The sequence below is a fragment of the Fukomys damarensis genome, unplaced genomic scaffold, assembly GCF_012274545.1.
Source record: "Fukomys damarensis isolate Sample0158 unplaced genomic scaffold, DMR_v1.0_HiC HiC_scaffold_16, whole genome shotgun sequence".
Classification (NCBI taxonomy): domain Eukaryota; kingdom Metazoa; phylum Chordata; class Mammalia; order Rodentia; family Bathyergidae; genus Fukomys; species Fukomys damarensis.
Window position 1 is genome coordinate 99,272,869 of NW_022900928.1, and position 13,660 is coordinate 99,286,528.

The window sequence follows — 13,660 nt, forward strand, 5'->3', positions numbered from 1 at the left end:
GAGACCTCCTTGGCGACTTTACAGCTGTGCTCGCTTGCCCTCCCTCCTCCCTCCCTCCTTCTCTGTCTCTGTCTCTGTCTCTGTCTCTCTCTCTCTCTCTTTCTCTCTCTCTCTCCCTCTTTTAGTTCCAGACTCCACTGAAACATCACCTTCCCTTAATGCCCTCTTCTGTCTAGTTCTTGGAGGATAAGTTTCTTGGTGCTCCTCATAGGCGCTTCCAACCTATGTGTGCTTCCAACGCAACATTGCTAAAACACTGCAGTCTTTGGTTGACTTGTCTCTCTTCTCTGTTCTGTGAGGAGGACCAAGAGTTTTCATCTGGGGGTTCCCAGTGCCTGTCATAGTTTCTGTGACATGGTTACATGTCAAGCCAGTCACACAGGGATTACATTTATGAGGCTATGTCTGCTGTGTTTCTCAGAAATTATTAAAATAATAGAAACCTAAAGTATTGCAAATATAAATACAAATAATAAAAATAAATATAAATGTAATATAGAATGTTTTGATTGCATTTTATTACAAGCCATAGGTAAGTAGTGAGCAACTTTATGTTATAATTTGTGCAGAAATGGGAAGGAATTCCCATGAGAAATAGTTAAATAGTAGGCTTCATGCTGCCACTAGATCTTCATTTGTACAAAAAAATTTCCTGAAAAAAAGACTTCTTGACTTATAATAATACCATTTCTTAATACTACATGCCAACTAAAAGACCGGGCCTCACTCAGTTCATTACCCCTGTCCCCACTGGGACAGAAATATGTACCATTTCATCATGACTTGAATCTACACAGAGCATGAACTGTAGTACATATCTTCCCCCGCAAAAAAAAACCAAAAAACAGAGGCGTTGCCTACATTCATATTCATGTTCCTATAACATGGTGCCAGATACATTTGCTTATATTCTCTATTTGTAACATACCATTGAAGAGGATCAGGAGCTGAAAATTATTGGTGTACAGGAGGTCTTCAGCTACTACTGTTAAATTCACTAGTTTAAGGCTACATTGTGAGAGATGATTGTTTTATTGAAATTCAGGTTTCTAGTTAGCAGACATTGAACTGGGCAACTGGATTCCATTATCCTGGTCTGCTGAAGTATTATTGGTTGAAACTAATATTACTTTGAAGATAGTATTGACAGAGGTAGAGTTAACTCATGGGGGACCTTGTAGGAGCAGTGATATGCCCGGCAGACCAGAAAGATCCTGGAGCTGTGCCTCTTGTACTTAAATTAAAAAATATTTAAATAGGAAAGCAGAGAGAATGGCAATATAGAAGGGACACTTGGGGTTAGTTTCTTAAGTTTTATTCTTTGTCTTTTTAATATCCACTGTAGACTCTCTCCTTTACAAAAGAAAGAAAAGGGAGGAGTCTATGGTTTCAGGTTTTTATCCAGATGTGTGTGGAATTGCAGCACCACGGTGATGAAGTTAGGCTTTCTTGATAACATGTCTGAAGTTCTTAAAAACCTGTGCTGTTTAAAAGAAGGAAGTTGAAGGAAAGTCTGTCTTTGGGTGCTAGCATTCTTACACAGCCCGGAATCATGAGGGCAGAGTGAACCGATCGCACTAACCGATGTCCTCAAGGGGGAGTTTACCACGCCAACTGGCACTGTCTGATGTTGGTGTGCACCTCCTCCCCATGGTGTCTCAGATGACCCAGAGCAGGGGCGCCATGATCACCGCTCCATGCCCGCAGCCTGCCCTCCTGCACTGGCCCTGTGCTGTGGTCTGTGGCTTGCCTGAAACTAGCTCCTTCCATGTGTCCTGTCGGCTTCATTACTACCGTATCACCGGCTTTTCTGGATTATTTCCATGGCTGGCTTGGTTTTCCTTTTTCTTTCATTCACTGTTGGTGACGCACTCATTTAATTTCTGTTTAAACTTTGTGTGTCTCTCTTTCTCTCCCCGGCCTGTTCCTTGTCTGTCCACGCTGTCCTGCTGACTCTGTCTTCGCTGCTCATTTCCCTGCTGCCTCTAGCATCCATCAGGTGCAAGCTGCGGACCTGAGGCGCGTGTCTGCCCCCCCCGGCTCCTTCACCATGTGAGTACAGCGCCGTTCCATTTTTACATTTTGTTCCCAACCTCTTCTTCTCAGGGTTAGACGCCCTTTTTCTCCACAGGTCTGCTGCTCAGATAAGAAGGCCTCCTAAGCACAATTGCTGTCTTGCTCCCTTCTTTAATTTGAAATGGAGCCATGGAGTTCTTCACGTCCCACATGTCTCCATCTTCTAGAAGTTAGGGTTTAATTTTTTTAATTAGATATTTTAGAATCCATGATTGCATGGGTTGTATAACATTCCACGTGAAGCATAGCTTTTATTGGTAAGGTGACAATACCACTAGACTAGGCCATTACCTGTGATTCAAGGATGGGTTGGAGCAAGTGCCTATAATCCTGACTTTATGGACAGACCCAAAAGTTATTTGTGGAGTTTTGAGGGTATGTATGGGCATATTTATGGGTTGAGAATCCATAGATGTCATAACAGATCAATGATCCTAAACTGTCACTGATTAAGCAAATTATATTTTTATGCATATATAGTAGTTTGTGCTTAATATTCCAGGGAACTACTTGTTCTTTGTGGTGAAATCAAGTGAACACTTAAGGGTTTTCTTGGTATTGTTCCTTCTGCCCTGCCCTTTCTTTTCTTCATTTAGTATATACTTACTGAGCACTTACTATGTTTCAGGTGTTATTACAGGTGCTTTACATGTGTTAACACCACCACCCCATATGTAATACCATATCTCTATTATATATCTGAAGAAGCCGATGTACAGAAAGGTTAAATAATTTTCTCAAGGTCACAGAGCTGTAAGCCTTAAACCAGGATTCAAACTCAGGCTGTCTAGTTTCAAAATTCATGCTTTTAATGTTGTTCTTCATCCACCAGGATCCTATGCATTTGTCAAGGCCCACGTGCACGATAATCTTTTCCAAGAATCATTTCTTGAATTCTTGCCATCAGAATTAATTACACCCTCACTTGAGTTCACTGCTGATGAATCTGTTATAATTCTAAAGGTTTAATTTGCAGTTAATTACATTCACTTCCTTTCTGTATATATCCCACACCTAATTTGGACTATTAGCGATCATTGGTATTATCTTCTTATAAATTTTTGCTGTTCTTTCCTTATTCAAAAAGTTTTTCGAAACCAAACAACAGTTGGTAGAATGAATGAATAAAAAAATGCATGTGGTTATATAATATGTAATGTGTAGTGGTAGGTCGAAACAATTCCTAAAATTTAGTTGTGCAATTTTTTTCAACCCTAGTCTTATGGATACTCGTCTGTTTGTTCATTTGTTAAAATTATATGTATTGAAAAATATTTTCTGTGCTCTTGCTCAGTATCAGACACCATTTTATGCTGTTTGCTTTTACAATTTCATTTGGTATCTCAGAAGGGAATGTTCATTTCGTATTTGAGAGATGTGTGTACTACAGTCAGGTAAATTTTCATATTTGTTTCTATAGTGTGACAGATACTAAGTTGTGGCTACTTTAAAAGTTGAATATTAATCGTAAAATATTCCATATCTATGAATAAAAATTATCAAATCTAGACATTATTTTAAAAATCAGAAAAACAAAACCTTATCAAATAGAGCAAGGAATATGGAGAAAAGACCAAATACAACAGTATGTGTTGTCTTGTTATATTATGGCAGTGAAAACTTAGCTGTGATCCATTCTCACACTGCTGTTGGATGTTTTTAGAAATCATTAAAAATCTCATGCTAACATTGTGACAGTCACTGTGAAAGTCAAGCGTTATGAACTGAGATGGCTGCTGTGCAGGGGATTGGGGGCAGTTCTCAGATCCGCCATTCTCTGCTCAGAGCAACTTTTTTTCTAATAGATCGTCTTTGCTTTCAGAGAGGCTTCTCTTTCTAATGTTCTGGAAGCGAATGTAACCTCTTTAAAGCTCAAAGTTTCTTTTCCCTCCCTCTTTCCCTGCTTCCTTCCTTCCTCCCTCCCTCCCTCCCTCTCTCTCTCTCTCCCCCTCCCTCTTTCTTTCTTTTTCTTTCTTCCCAGGGATTGAGCCCAAGGCCCTTGCACTGAACTACGTCCCCTGAACAATTTTTATTTGGAGTCAGGGTCTCCATAAGTTGCCCAGGCTGGGTTCAAACTTGTGATCCTTTTTCCTCGGCCTCCTGGAATGCTGGGAGTATAGGTGTGCACCACTGTGCCAGGCTTGAAGTAAGCCTTTCTTGCTAGTGTTTTGATGACTTTTGGCAGGAAGGAAGCATGTGGGGACGGATAGTGCAGTGCATGGATTGTTAGGAACTGCAGCGTATGCTGAAGAATTTTGAATTTTTTGTTTTACTATTATTCCCTATAAATTGATGAATTTTAATCAAAGTTATTTAGTAGCCTTATTCAATAAATAGGACAAAACTAGAAAAGAATATTTATTCCAAATCTTCTACAATGTAGGTTAATAAATTAAATTCTTTATAATCCAATGGTTTTATAATAAACTCTTCTTGATTGAATGACACAGACACATACTACATTTAATAAATTATGCCAAATTATATTAAATACTCTAAATATTAGCTGCTATTTAGCAAATGTCAAAAAGTATGAACTGTAAAACGTTTAAGGAGCTATTTTGCCCTTTTGTAGGCACCTTTCATCAGATTCCATTTCCTTCCAGCTTTTTTCTTGTCCAAATGAAATCATGTATTCCATTTATGTTTAATTCATTTAAAAATCTTTTAAGAAACAGTATGTGCTTACTTCAGGGGTTGGTGGTCTACAAGTAAGTATATATTTTGCTTTAAAAGAAACGGAAAACTATTTTCCAAAGTAGTTTTACCACTTTGCATTTCCATCAGCAATGTATGATAATTCTGGTTGCTCTGGATTCCTGCTAGTACTTGGCACTGTCAGCATTTTTAATACTACTTGTAAAAGGAGTGCAGTTGTATCACAGGATGGGTTTTATTTGCCTTTCCCAATGGCTAGATGTTTTGAACATTTTTTTTCAGGTGGTTATTTGGCACTCATTAAATAGTCTTTGGTGAAGCAGATGTTCAAATCTGGCTCATTTTTAAATTGGGCTCTTTGTAGTCTTCCTGTTGCATTTAATATGTCATATATTCTGAATTTAAGTCCTTTCAAATGTACTATCTCAGTATGTCTCTCATCTTTTCATTCTCTTGACAGTGTTTTTGCAAAAATTTTATTGACATCTCAGTGATCATTTTTTTCTTTATAGAACTCTGTTTTTGAAGTTGTGTTTAGTTACTCTGTCTAATGTTAGGTCATGAATATTTTCTTCTGTGCTTTGTTCTAATAGTTTTAGTTTCCCATTTTTTCATTTATGTATATGATCTATTTTGAGTTAACTTTTGTGTAAGATATGCTGTTTAGGTTAAAGTTAATATTTTGAGTATTGGTGTCCTTTGGTTCCAAAATTTTCTGTTGAAAAGATTATCTTTCTCAAAGTCTTTATTTTATGACTTTTTCCAGAGTCAACTGAATGCATGTGTGCTTACACACACACACACACACACACACACACACACACACACACACACACACACACACACACACACACACACACACACACACACACACACGAACACATTTTTGGACTCTTCTGGGCCATAGTTCTGTGTATGTATGCCCTTACCATCTCTATATTCTTACCCAATGCAGCTACTCACTGAATGCCATAATTAAATTCAGCAAAATAACTCTACGCATACCAGAGCATTCTGTATTATCACCATCATATGTTAAATGTAATATGCCATCTCGTGCAGCCATTACAATTATAACATAAACAGGATGAATCCCAGTGCTAAGTTGTGTGGGTTTGCTTGTTACCTTGCGGAAGGCAGAGTTAGACACAGACCCATGAGAAAGTTTATGCTGTCATCTCTGAACACAGGCTGCATATGATTCAGCATTATGAAAGCTTCTGGGTATAGGCTGAAATTAAATTGATTTTGTTTTCAAAAAGAAAGGAGTTTTACCAAGAAAATGGGAAATGTTTTTGATACACCAATTTTTTAAGCTTTTGTTTGAGGCTGAATTTAAGAATTTTATTTTTGGAAAACCACAAATACAGAACCTAGAACCTTCAATCTTCATGACTGAAGAAAACAAACCAGCCGCAGGTGGTTTGAATTTGCCTCTGGCAAAGGAAGTAAACTAGTAGATTCTTTGAAGTGCTTTCTAAAATTCTGTAATTATTTCTTCAACTAGTTACATCAAAGCTTTTGTTCCAACATGTTCTTAAGCTTATTCAACGTGGTATGAAAGATCTGTTTATCTTGTTTAATTCTGGTCCTTTATTTAGAAATTGAGATTTGATACGCATTTTGCAGAGTGCTTTTTCTTTTCCTCTTTTATTTTTGTAAACCCCATTCTTCCACACCCTGTATTCTATCAGGAAACAGAAAAATATTGTCAAAGTAGATAATTTACAAGCATGCCTTTGTAAACTATGAGGCTTACCTCTAAAGTAGCCTAGATGATCTACCAGGCATGATTTGAGTCAGTGAATCAAATGATGGGTGTCTGAGGCAGAATCTTAAGAATAAATGGCACTCATGGTCTAGCTAAGCTTCCAGAAGTGTGCTTCATGCCTGGGGCAGAAATCTATCTGAATTCTGATTTATGGATTGCAATTTCTGTGTCATACTTTTTGGTTCTAAAATCCAGTTTTGAGAATACCAAATGGGCTATGTACTCCAAATACTGCAATTAGGTGTTCATGCTTTTGTTTTGATTATTATATCCCTGGGTGATTATTTCGAAGTGGTAGGATTATAGATATTTTTCTTGACATTCTGTATTTCAGATTGATTTTAATTAACTTCCGTAAAAGGGAAAAAGCAAAAAAGGGTTACTATTTTTAAAAGAACAGAGAAGAATTGCTGTGGCCAGACAATTGGGTCAGACTCAGAGAGTGAGGCATAAGAGTTACAGAAAGCAAAGCTATTTGCTCTCTAAAACTGAGCAAAAGCATCTGCTATGTTCCAGCCATCTTCTCTTCTCCTTCCACTCTCCTTCCTGATCCCATACTTTCTGTGTATCTGCCTAGTCATATCGCTCCCCACTGGCTAAGTTTTTGACCATGAGTCAGACCATAAATGCTATCCTTCACTGTTCTCCTTTTTTGCCACTCTTCTCTGTGGTTTCATGAAACAGATGCACTGGATGGAAAATTCCAAAGGAAAGAAACAAAAAGTTGCTTGAGCTTCTTCTCCTAGTTTGCAGACAAGAGTCCAGGCTGCAATTCAGATAACAGCTTTCCTCTCCCTTTAAGCTGTGAGTTTCCTGAAGAGCTCACTCACGCTGCTTGAATTTCATCCCACAAAGAGGTCTAGTGCTATTGGCAAAGGACAACAGGAGTGGCACATAGGTCTTTGGCTAGGTTACCTCCTTATTCCTCTTCTTCCCCACAGTGGCATCCTTCTGGGTTGACCATGTGTTACTTTTTCATTTCAGTTTTAAAGATATTTTCCTTTTTTTTTTTTTTTTTTTTTTGTACTGGGGATTGAACTCAGGACCTTGTGCTTCAGAGGCAGGCAATATCACCACTGAGCTAAATCCCCATCCCAAAAGATATTTTCCAAAATGCAGTCAATCCTTGGGATTCCCATCAACTCTGAAATTCTGTTATGGTGCAATTCAGCATGTGACCCATTGAACTCAGGACCTTGTGCTTCAGAGGCAGGCAATATCACCACTGAGCTAAATCCCCATCCCAAAAGATATTTTCCAAAATGCAGTCAATCCTTGGGATTCCCATCAACTCTGAAATTCTGTTATGGTGCAATTCAGCATGTGACCCTAAAGTCCCATGAAAGTCTGCCCCAAAGGGATCTAAAACAAAGTAGGCAAGACTTGCCCTGGGGTCATCCTTGCTCCAAGGAGCCGAGCAGACCTGGTGCTGCCTTGGGAAGCTTAGTTCATGCTTATCCAGCTGTCTGCAAGAACCCACATGCATTTTACATTTAATCAGAGAAGTACTACACACCTAGACTCTGCAAAGCATGTGGACTGTGGTTGCTGTAACACCCTGATAACTATGTTAGTTAACAAATACTATATGCTAGTAAAAAATCCATAAATGAGCAGACAGAGAACAAGAAATAGTAGGAAATTTACTTGCTAACATACTATACATTGGAAAACTTAATATTAAAATCCAGGGCTATTTGTTTTGAAAAGAAAACATTTAAAGCATTGAACTCTACTGTCCATATAAACTCTGATCATTTTCCTATGAGTGTGTGTGTCTTTATATATATGATTTATATATTTTAGTCAAATCATACTATTAAGCTTTTAAAGAAAATATGGATTTGAATAACTTAGAATTCAATTTTGAGCATTCAAATGTGTGAATCTTTGGTGTTACAGGTTTATGGAACAAATGTTATTATAAGAAAGAATTCAAAATGACACCTAGTTTAAAATAAATTCTAGCACAGTTGAAGAATTTGGAGACTCTTTTAGAATTGTTAGTAACTTGTGTTGGATGTGAAACATCGGGAAGGGACAGTCATGCTTGTACCCACAGGAGAGGGGCGCTCCTGTGTTCTGTTAGTGAGGTCTGTGCAGCCCAGCATCTGATACACTTACGTAAGACTGTATACATTAAGGACTCCCTCAGACCTTAAAATTATATTGTGTCGCTTTTGCAATTTATTTTTAGGTCTGAATTATTCATGTATGCGTAGGTGTAGGAACAGTCTTACTACTCAGCACTTTTCTTAGAGTAAAAGGTCACTTCAAAACTGAAGTGAATACTTAACGCTTTTATTTTGGCCTGACGATGCTGGGCTAAGGGGACCATTGCAGAAGGCCGACTCTGGGAAGGCGGAGTTTTCATGATTCTACTGTAGTCTGTGTTCTGGGTAGACTGGGTAGGAAAAAGCAGGGGGAAATGTATGCATTTAAAAAATAAATTAAAAATAAAAAGAATGTGACCTTAGAAATAACATGAATCTAATAAATACAAAAGCCATTGTTTAGATTTTTTAAATAACGTGACATTTGGAAGGAGAAGTGGAAATTAAGATCTGAATAGACAGAGTAAATAGAACATATCGATATCAAAGAAAGCTAGATGTTTGTTTTGAGTGTTTCAAGAGTGCGTTTATATTGGATTACTTCACTCAGGTGGTAATGAACTGTGAGGTACATTTCATTTGTGCGAGAGTTTCAATTTAATTATACTGATTCAATTGAGTTCTCCTGGTCTGTCATAACATCTAGAAACACTTACATGAAATGAAAAGAGGGTACACTTCAGAAGGCATAAAAAGAAAAGACTTGTTGAAGCTACATTTGATTAATCCCTAGAACTGATCAAATTTTATGTCAGAAAGCGAAATTTTAAAAATGAATTCAGCAGACTAAAATAGAAACGCCACTGAGAGAATTACAAATAGAATACAAAGGCCAAAGCTTTATGTTAGGGAGGCCTGTGGTTTTACTTATTTCTTAAAAATTCATCTCTTAGACTTCACTTCTCTCAAGAGAGTTGGTTTATACCCTCTGATTGGGACTTAAGTATATCTTTTGTCTTAATGGTACTTTATGGTTCAGGTAAAATAGATCAGTTATATATACTTCCTTCCTTATAAATACATTAGGTTTCTGACCTTGGTAGAGAGTTGATCTACTTTAATGTGGCAAGTGAAAGATGAGAAAGACACAAGTGCCCTGAGTAGTCTTCACATCTTATTGTGACCTTCCCAGTAAAATCCTTCTTTTGTCCTCTTTCATACTTTTCTTTTCAATTTTGTATTTGTTTCTTCTTCATCGTCTGAAAAACTTGCTGTCGAACCCTGAAATGTATAATAGGTGCTAAGGAACTTGTTTTCCTCACATTTACTGTCACATTTTGCAGAAAGTACGTTTTTTAAATTGTGACTATATTCATAGAATCATTGTGCGATTTTTAGAAGTTTTGTTGTAGAAATGTATCTTTATTCTGTTCACTTTTACATGGAAAAGGAGAGTAATTCCAAAAACCAGAGCAGTTTATAAATGTCTTTGATCAGGAACCAGAGAGGGTGATGAGAGCCTTTCCACCCAGGTGACTCATTTGGCTAAATCTGGAAGGACAGCCAGGTTGTTCTTTCTCCTTGGATTTCTGCTGGGAAAACATGGGCTGGTGGGAACACACCTGTGCTTCTAGTGGGTACTTGGATTTAACTGTACAATGATGAATAGCATCCTGATGCCATTTGTCTCTCCAGACTGCAGTGCAGCTCACTGCTGTATATTCAGGAACTTGGCAAAGCAGTTGTCAACTTGGAGAAAAGAAATGAGTCCAAATAAACGAAATGAAAGATTAAGTACCATCTAGCTAAGAAAAAGCAATTTTGCAATTTTTTTCTGATATCCAGATTTTAGGAAGCCTTACATATACTTTAATAAAATATTTTATGTGTAAAATTGAAACCATTTAAGAAAATATTTCATACATCATGCTATTTATTGTTAGCTCTACACATATTTTTTAACTATAGAGAAGAAAATATGGAATCTTTTGAGTCTGCTTCCCAGGCAGACAGATCTACTTCCTCACTATGTGCAGAGTAGCTGTCTAGTAGGAAAACATATTACGACTCATGCGCTCCATCCTTTTCCAACTTCATTAGATTATATTACTTCCTACCTTTGATATAGTTGTATTAGTCAAATTTTCATTACCACAGCAAACTTCTGGAGGCAAACTAACTTTATAAAGAGAATAGGTTTATTTAGCTCAGATTTTTGGAAAACCCAAGAAGCAAGGCACAGGCCTTGGTAAGCCTTCCAGTCCTGTCTGTGGCACATGGCAGGGTGAGACCCTATGAGGATTTGAGTTCGCATCACCACACAGGAAGCTGAGGTGACTGGGCTTCTAAATCCCTTCTAAGAGAAGAGCCTCTGTAGACCCAAGGACCTCCCACTAGGCCTCACATCGTAATAGTCCTAGCTCCCGATACCGCCACGCTGAGGAAAAAGCTCCTGATATATAAACTTTCAGGGTGACAACAACTTCTAAAACACAGCAATATCCTCACCTCTGAAACACAATGCCGAACATCCGCAATTTAAAGGAGGAGAGTTTATTTTGGTTCCATGGTTTCAGTTCATGGAGGGCTGGTTCCAGTGCAGAACCCATGTCAGAGGGGCCAGGTGGAGGAAGAGGCACTCACCTCATGGTGACCAGCAAGCAGAGAAAGAAACGGAACCAAGAAGGGAGATAGAGCCTTTCAGGCCACTCCCTGCTTCACTGAGCTGCCTCTATCCAGGCCCCCATCTCCTAAAAGCAAGTCAGCAGCAGTGCTCCCATAACTCAGTTACCTTCCAAAGAACCCGCCTATGACTGCACCAGGCTTAGGGGGACATCTAGCTTTAAACCATAGCAAACATGTATATTTCTACTCCACTATTGCAAGATGTATTTTAGCTAGTGCTTTGTTTATTTTTACTTAAAATAAGTCTAAATTCTTCATTTTCCTGTTCTTTTGTATATTAACTGCTGCAATTTAAAAAAATACTTTTTGTCTCATTTTTTTCTTGGTAAAAATACTGCTTTATTGTGACACGTATCCAGCCTTTCAGATACCACCATTCACAGTGCTTCCAGGTACCAGGTAAACATGTACATCAGTACTTGTCAGCTTGTTCCATTGTTCTTCCTGAGATACATGGAAAACTATGTAGGTTTTCTGTAAAATGACATATTAAACTGTAAAATCATAGCCATCATATCACAGTGAGCTCTGAATACCCATGTTTTTAGCAGCACAGATCATAATAGCTAAATTTTAACGTAGCCTATATGTCTATCAGCAGATGAATGGATAAAAAAGTGTTGTATTTATGCACAATGGAGTACTACTTTGCCACAAAGAAAGATAAACTCAAGTCTTTTTTTAGGAAAACAGATGAACCATGAGACCATAATGTTAAGTGAAAGAAAGCAGACACACACACTTAAATATTGCATGAATTCTCTTATATGAGAAACCTAAAATATACACAAAAAGCAAAATAAAAGAATGATATTAGGAAATAGAGCAGCAACACTTTCTCAAAAGGGAAGGGGATCAACAGATGGAGGGAAATAGAGAGAGAAGAGAGGGAAAGGGGATGAAAAGTGAGTTAAGATGTGTTACACACCTGCACCAGCTCTCACAAGGAATGTGGACATTATGTACTACACAAAAGTACTAACGGAAAAATGAAAAAAATAATCGTAGCACTTCCTCCATACTCATTTCCAGTAAAGAAAATCAATTGCTCAGTTGCAAATAAAAGTAAGGTAATAAAACAGTTTATGGTTATTATCCCTTGAAGATTTTCAGTGTTTTAAATAGCAAACGAGTCTCTTTGATAAACAGAAATTCAAACCCAAAGCAGAAAAATGTCCTTCTGAACACGTGAGATCTAAAACTACTTTAATGGCTTCAGCGTCACATTGCCCTCGCATGTTTCAGTGGCCCGAGCTCTGACATCATTCGAGGGAGACAGTGCTGAATGGTTCTTTCTAGAATCAGAGCAGCACAAGAATTTCTCAGGCCACTGCAGGCTGGGGTCTAAAAGCACCTTGTATTAAGACTGCATGATACACACTTCAGTCAATTTTTAATAACCAGAAAACATCACCTCATAGATCTATTCCTTAGTGTGCAAGTGATTTTGTCTTGATGTGATAGCTTGAATTCTTGTGTCCATTTTTAACTACTTTTAACTGTTCTTCATTGCTACAATTTGAATTTGAAGAATTCTACTATAAAATCCTCTAATTTCCATCTGTTCTCATTTTCTGAGTTTTGCCTTTCATCATGATATTTAACCAATTTTTATGCTCTTTAATCAGGAAAGACTATAAAATGCATGCAAGTGGGAACTTAAAGACTTTTATAAAAAGTTTTCTTTTCTTAGCGCTAACTCAAGAAAATTGGGGGGCACACTCCACTTTCATGGGACTTATAATTGGACATGGTGGCACACTCCTGTAATCCCAGCACTCTGGGAGGCTGAGGCAGGAGGATCACAAGATTGAGCCCAGCCTGAGCAATTTAGCAACTTATTGAAACCCTCTCTCAAAATAAATATAAAAAGGGCTGTGAATGTAGCTCAGTGTGAAGGTTCTGTATTTAATCCATAGCATTCCTACCACATTCAGATACTAGCTAATCACAGGTAGAAATTCTCCCTTTGTGTGAAACAGGAAAGATAAGAATTCGCTATCTGTGAAAGTAGCCCAGCAACAATATGACACACACACATTATCATTATTTCTTGGTTTTAGTATTAGAATCAAGTTTTCCTAGGAAGCAGATTCTGTTGGGTGCTCCTCATTCTGGTCATGGGTGCACCCACCTTACATGTCACGTATGAAGAGTTGCGATGAGGAATGTAGTCATTCGTGAAGAAGTATAAATTTTCCACCGCAGTATTAGGAAGTCCTTGTGGAGAATAGTTCATTAACACATTGAAAGCTTTGTATATAAAATACTTTGTGGAAGATGCAAAGATAGGTGTATTTGGCCATCTGTCCTCAAAGAGCTCATGATATCATCGAGGGATCATCTTGTCACGATCACATTTGTATTGCAAACATTGCAAACAGTGTACAGTGTGTCTGGATGTAGGCAGCCACAG

General features: G+C 37.9%; 1 protein-coding gene across 12 annotated transcripts in view; it reads left to right on the forward strand.

Annotated features, from left to right (window-relative positions):
- The window catches only part of Dgki (diacylglycerol kinase iota), a 441,978-nt gene that overhangs the window by 304,840 nt on the left and 123,478 nt on the right, over window positions 1-13,660 (forward strand). For 8 of the 12 annotated variants that reach the window (XM_033764527.1, XM_033764526.1, XM_033764518.1 and 5 more), the window contains one exon: window positions 1,990-2,052. The exons of the other annotated variants lie outside the window; for them this stretch is intronic. In XM_033764527.1, the coding sequence (XP_033620418.1) occupies window positions 1,990-2,052 (63 nt within the window). The remainder of the gene's footprint in view (window positions 1-1,989; window positions 2,053-13,660) is intronic. 12 annotated transcript variants of the gene reach the window in all.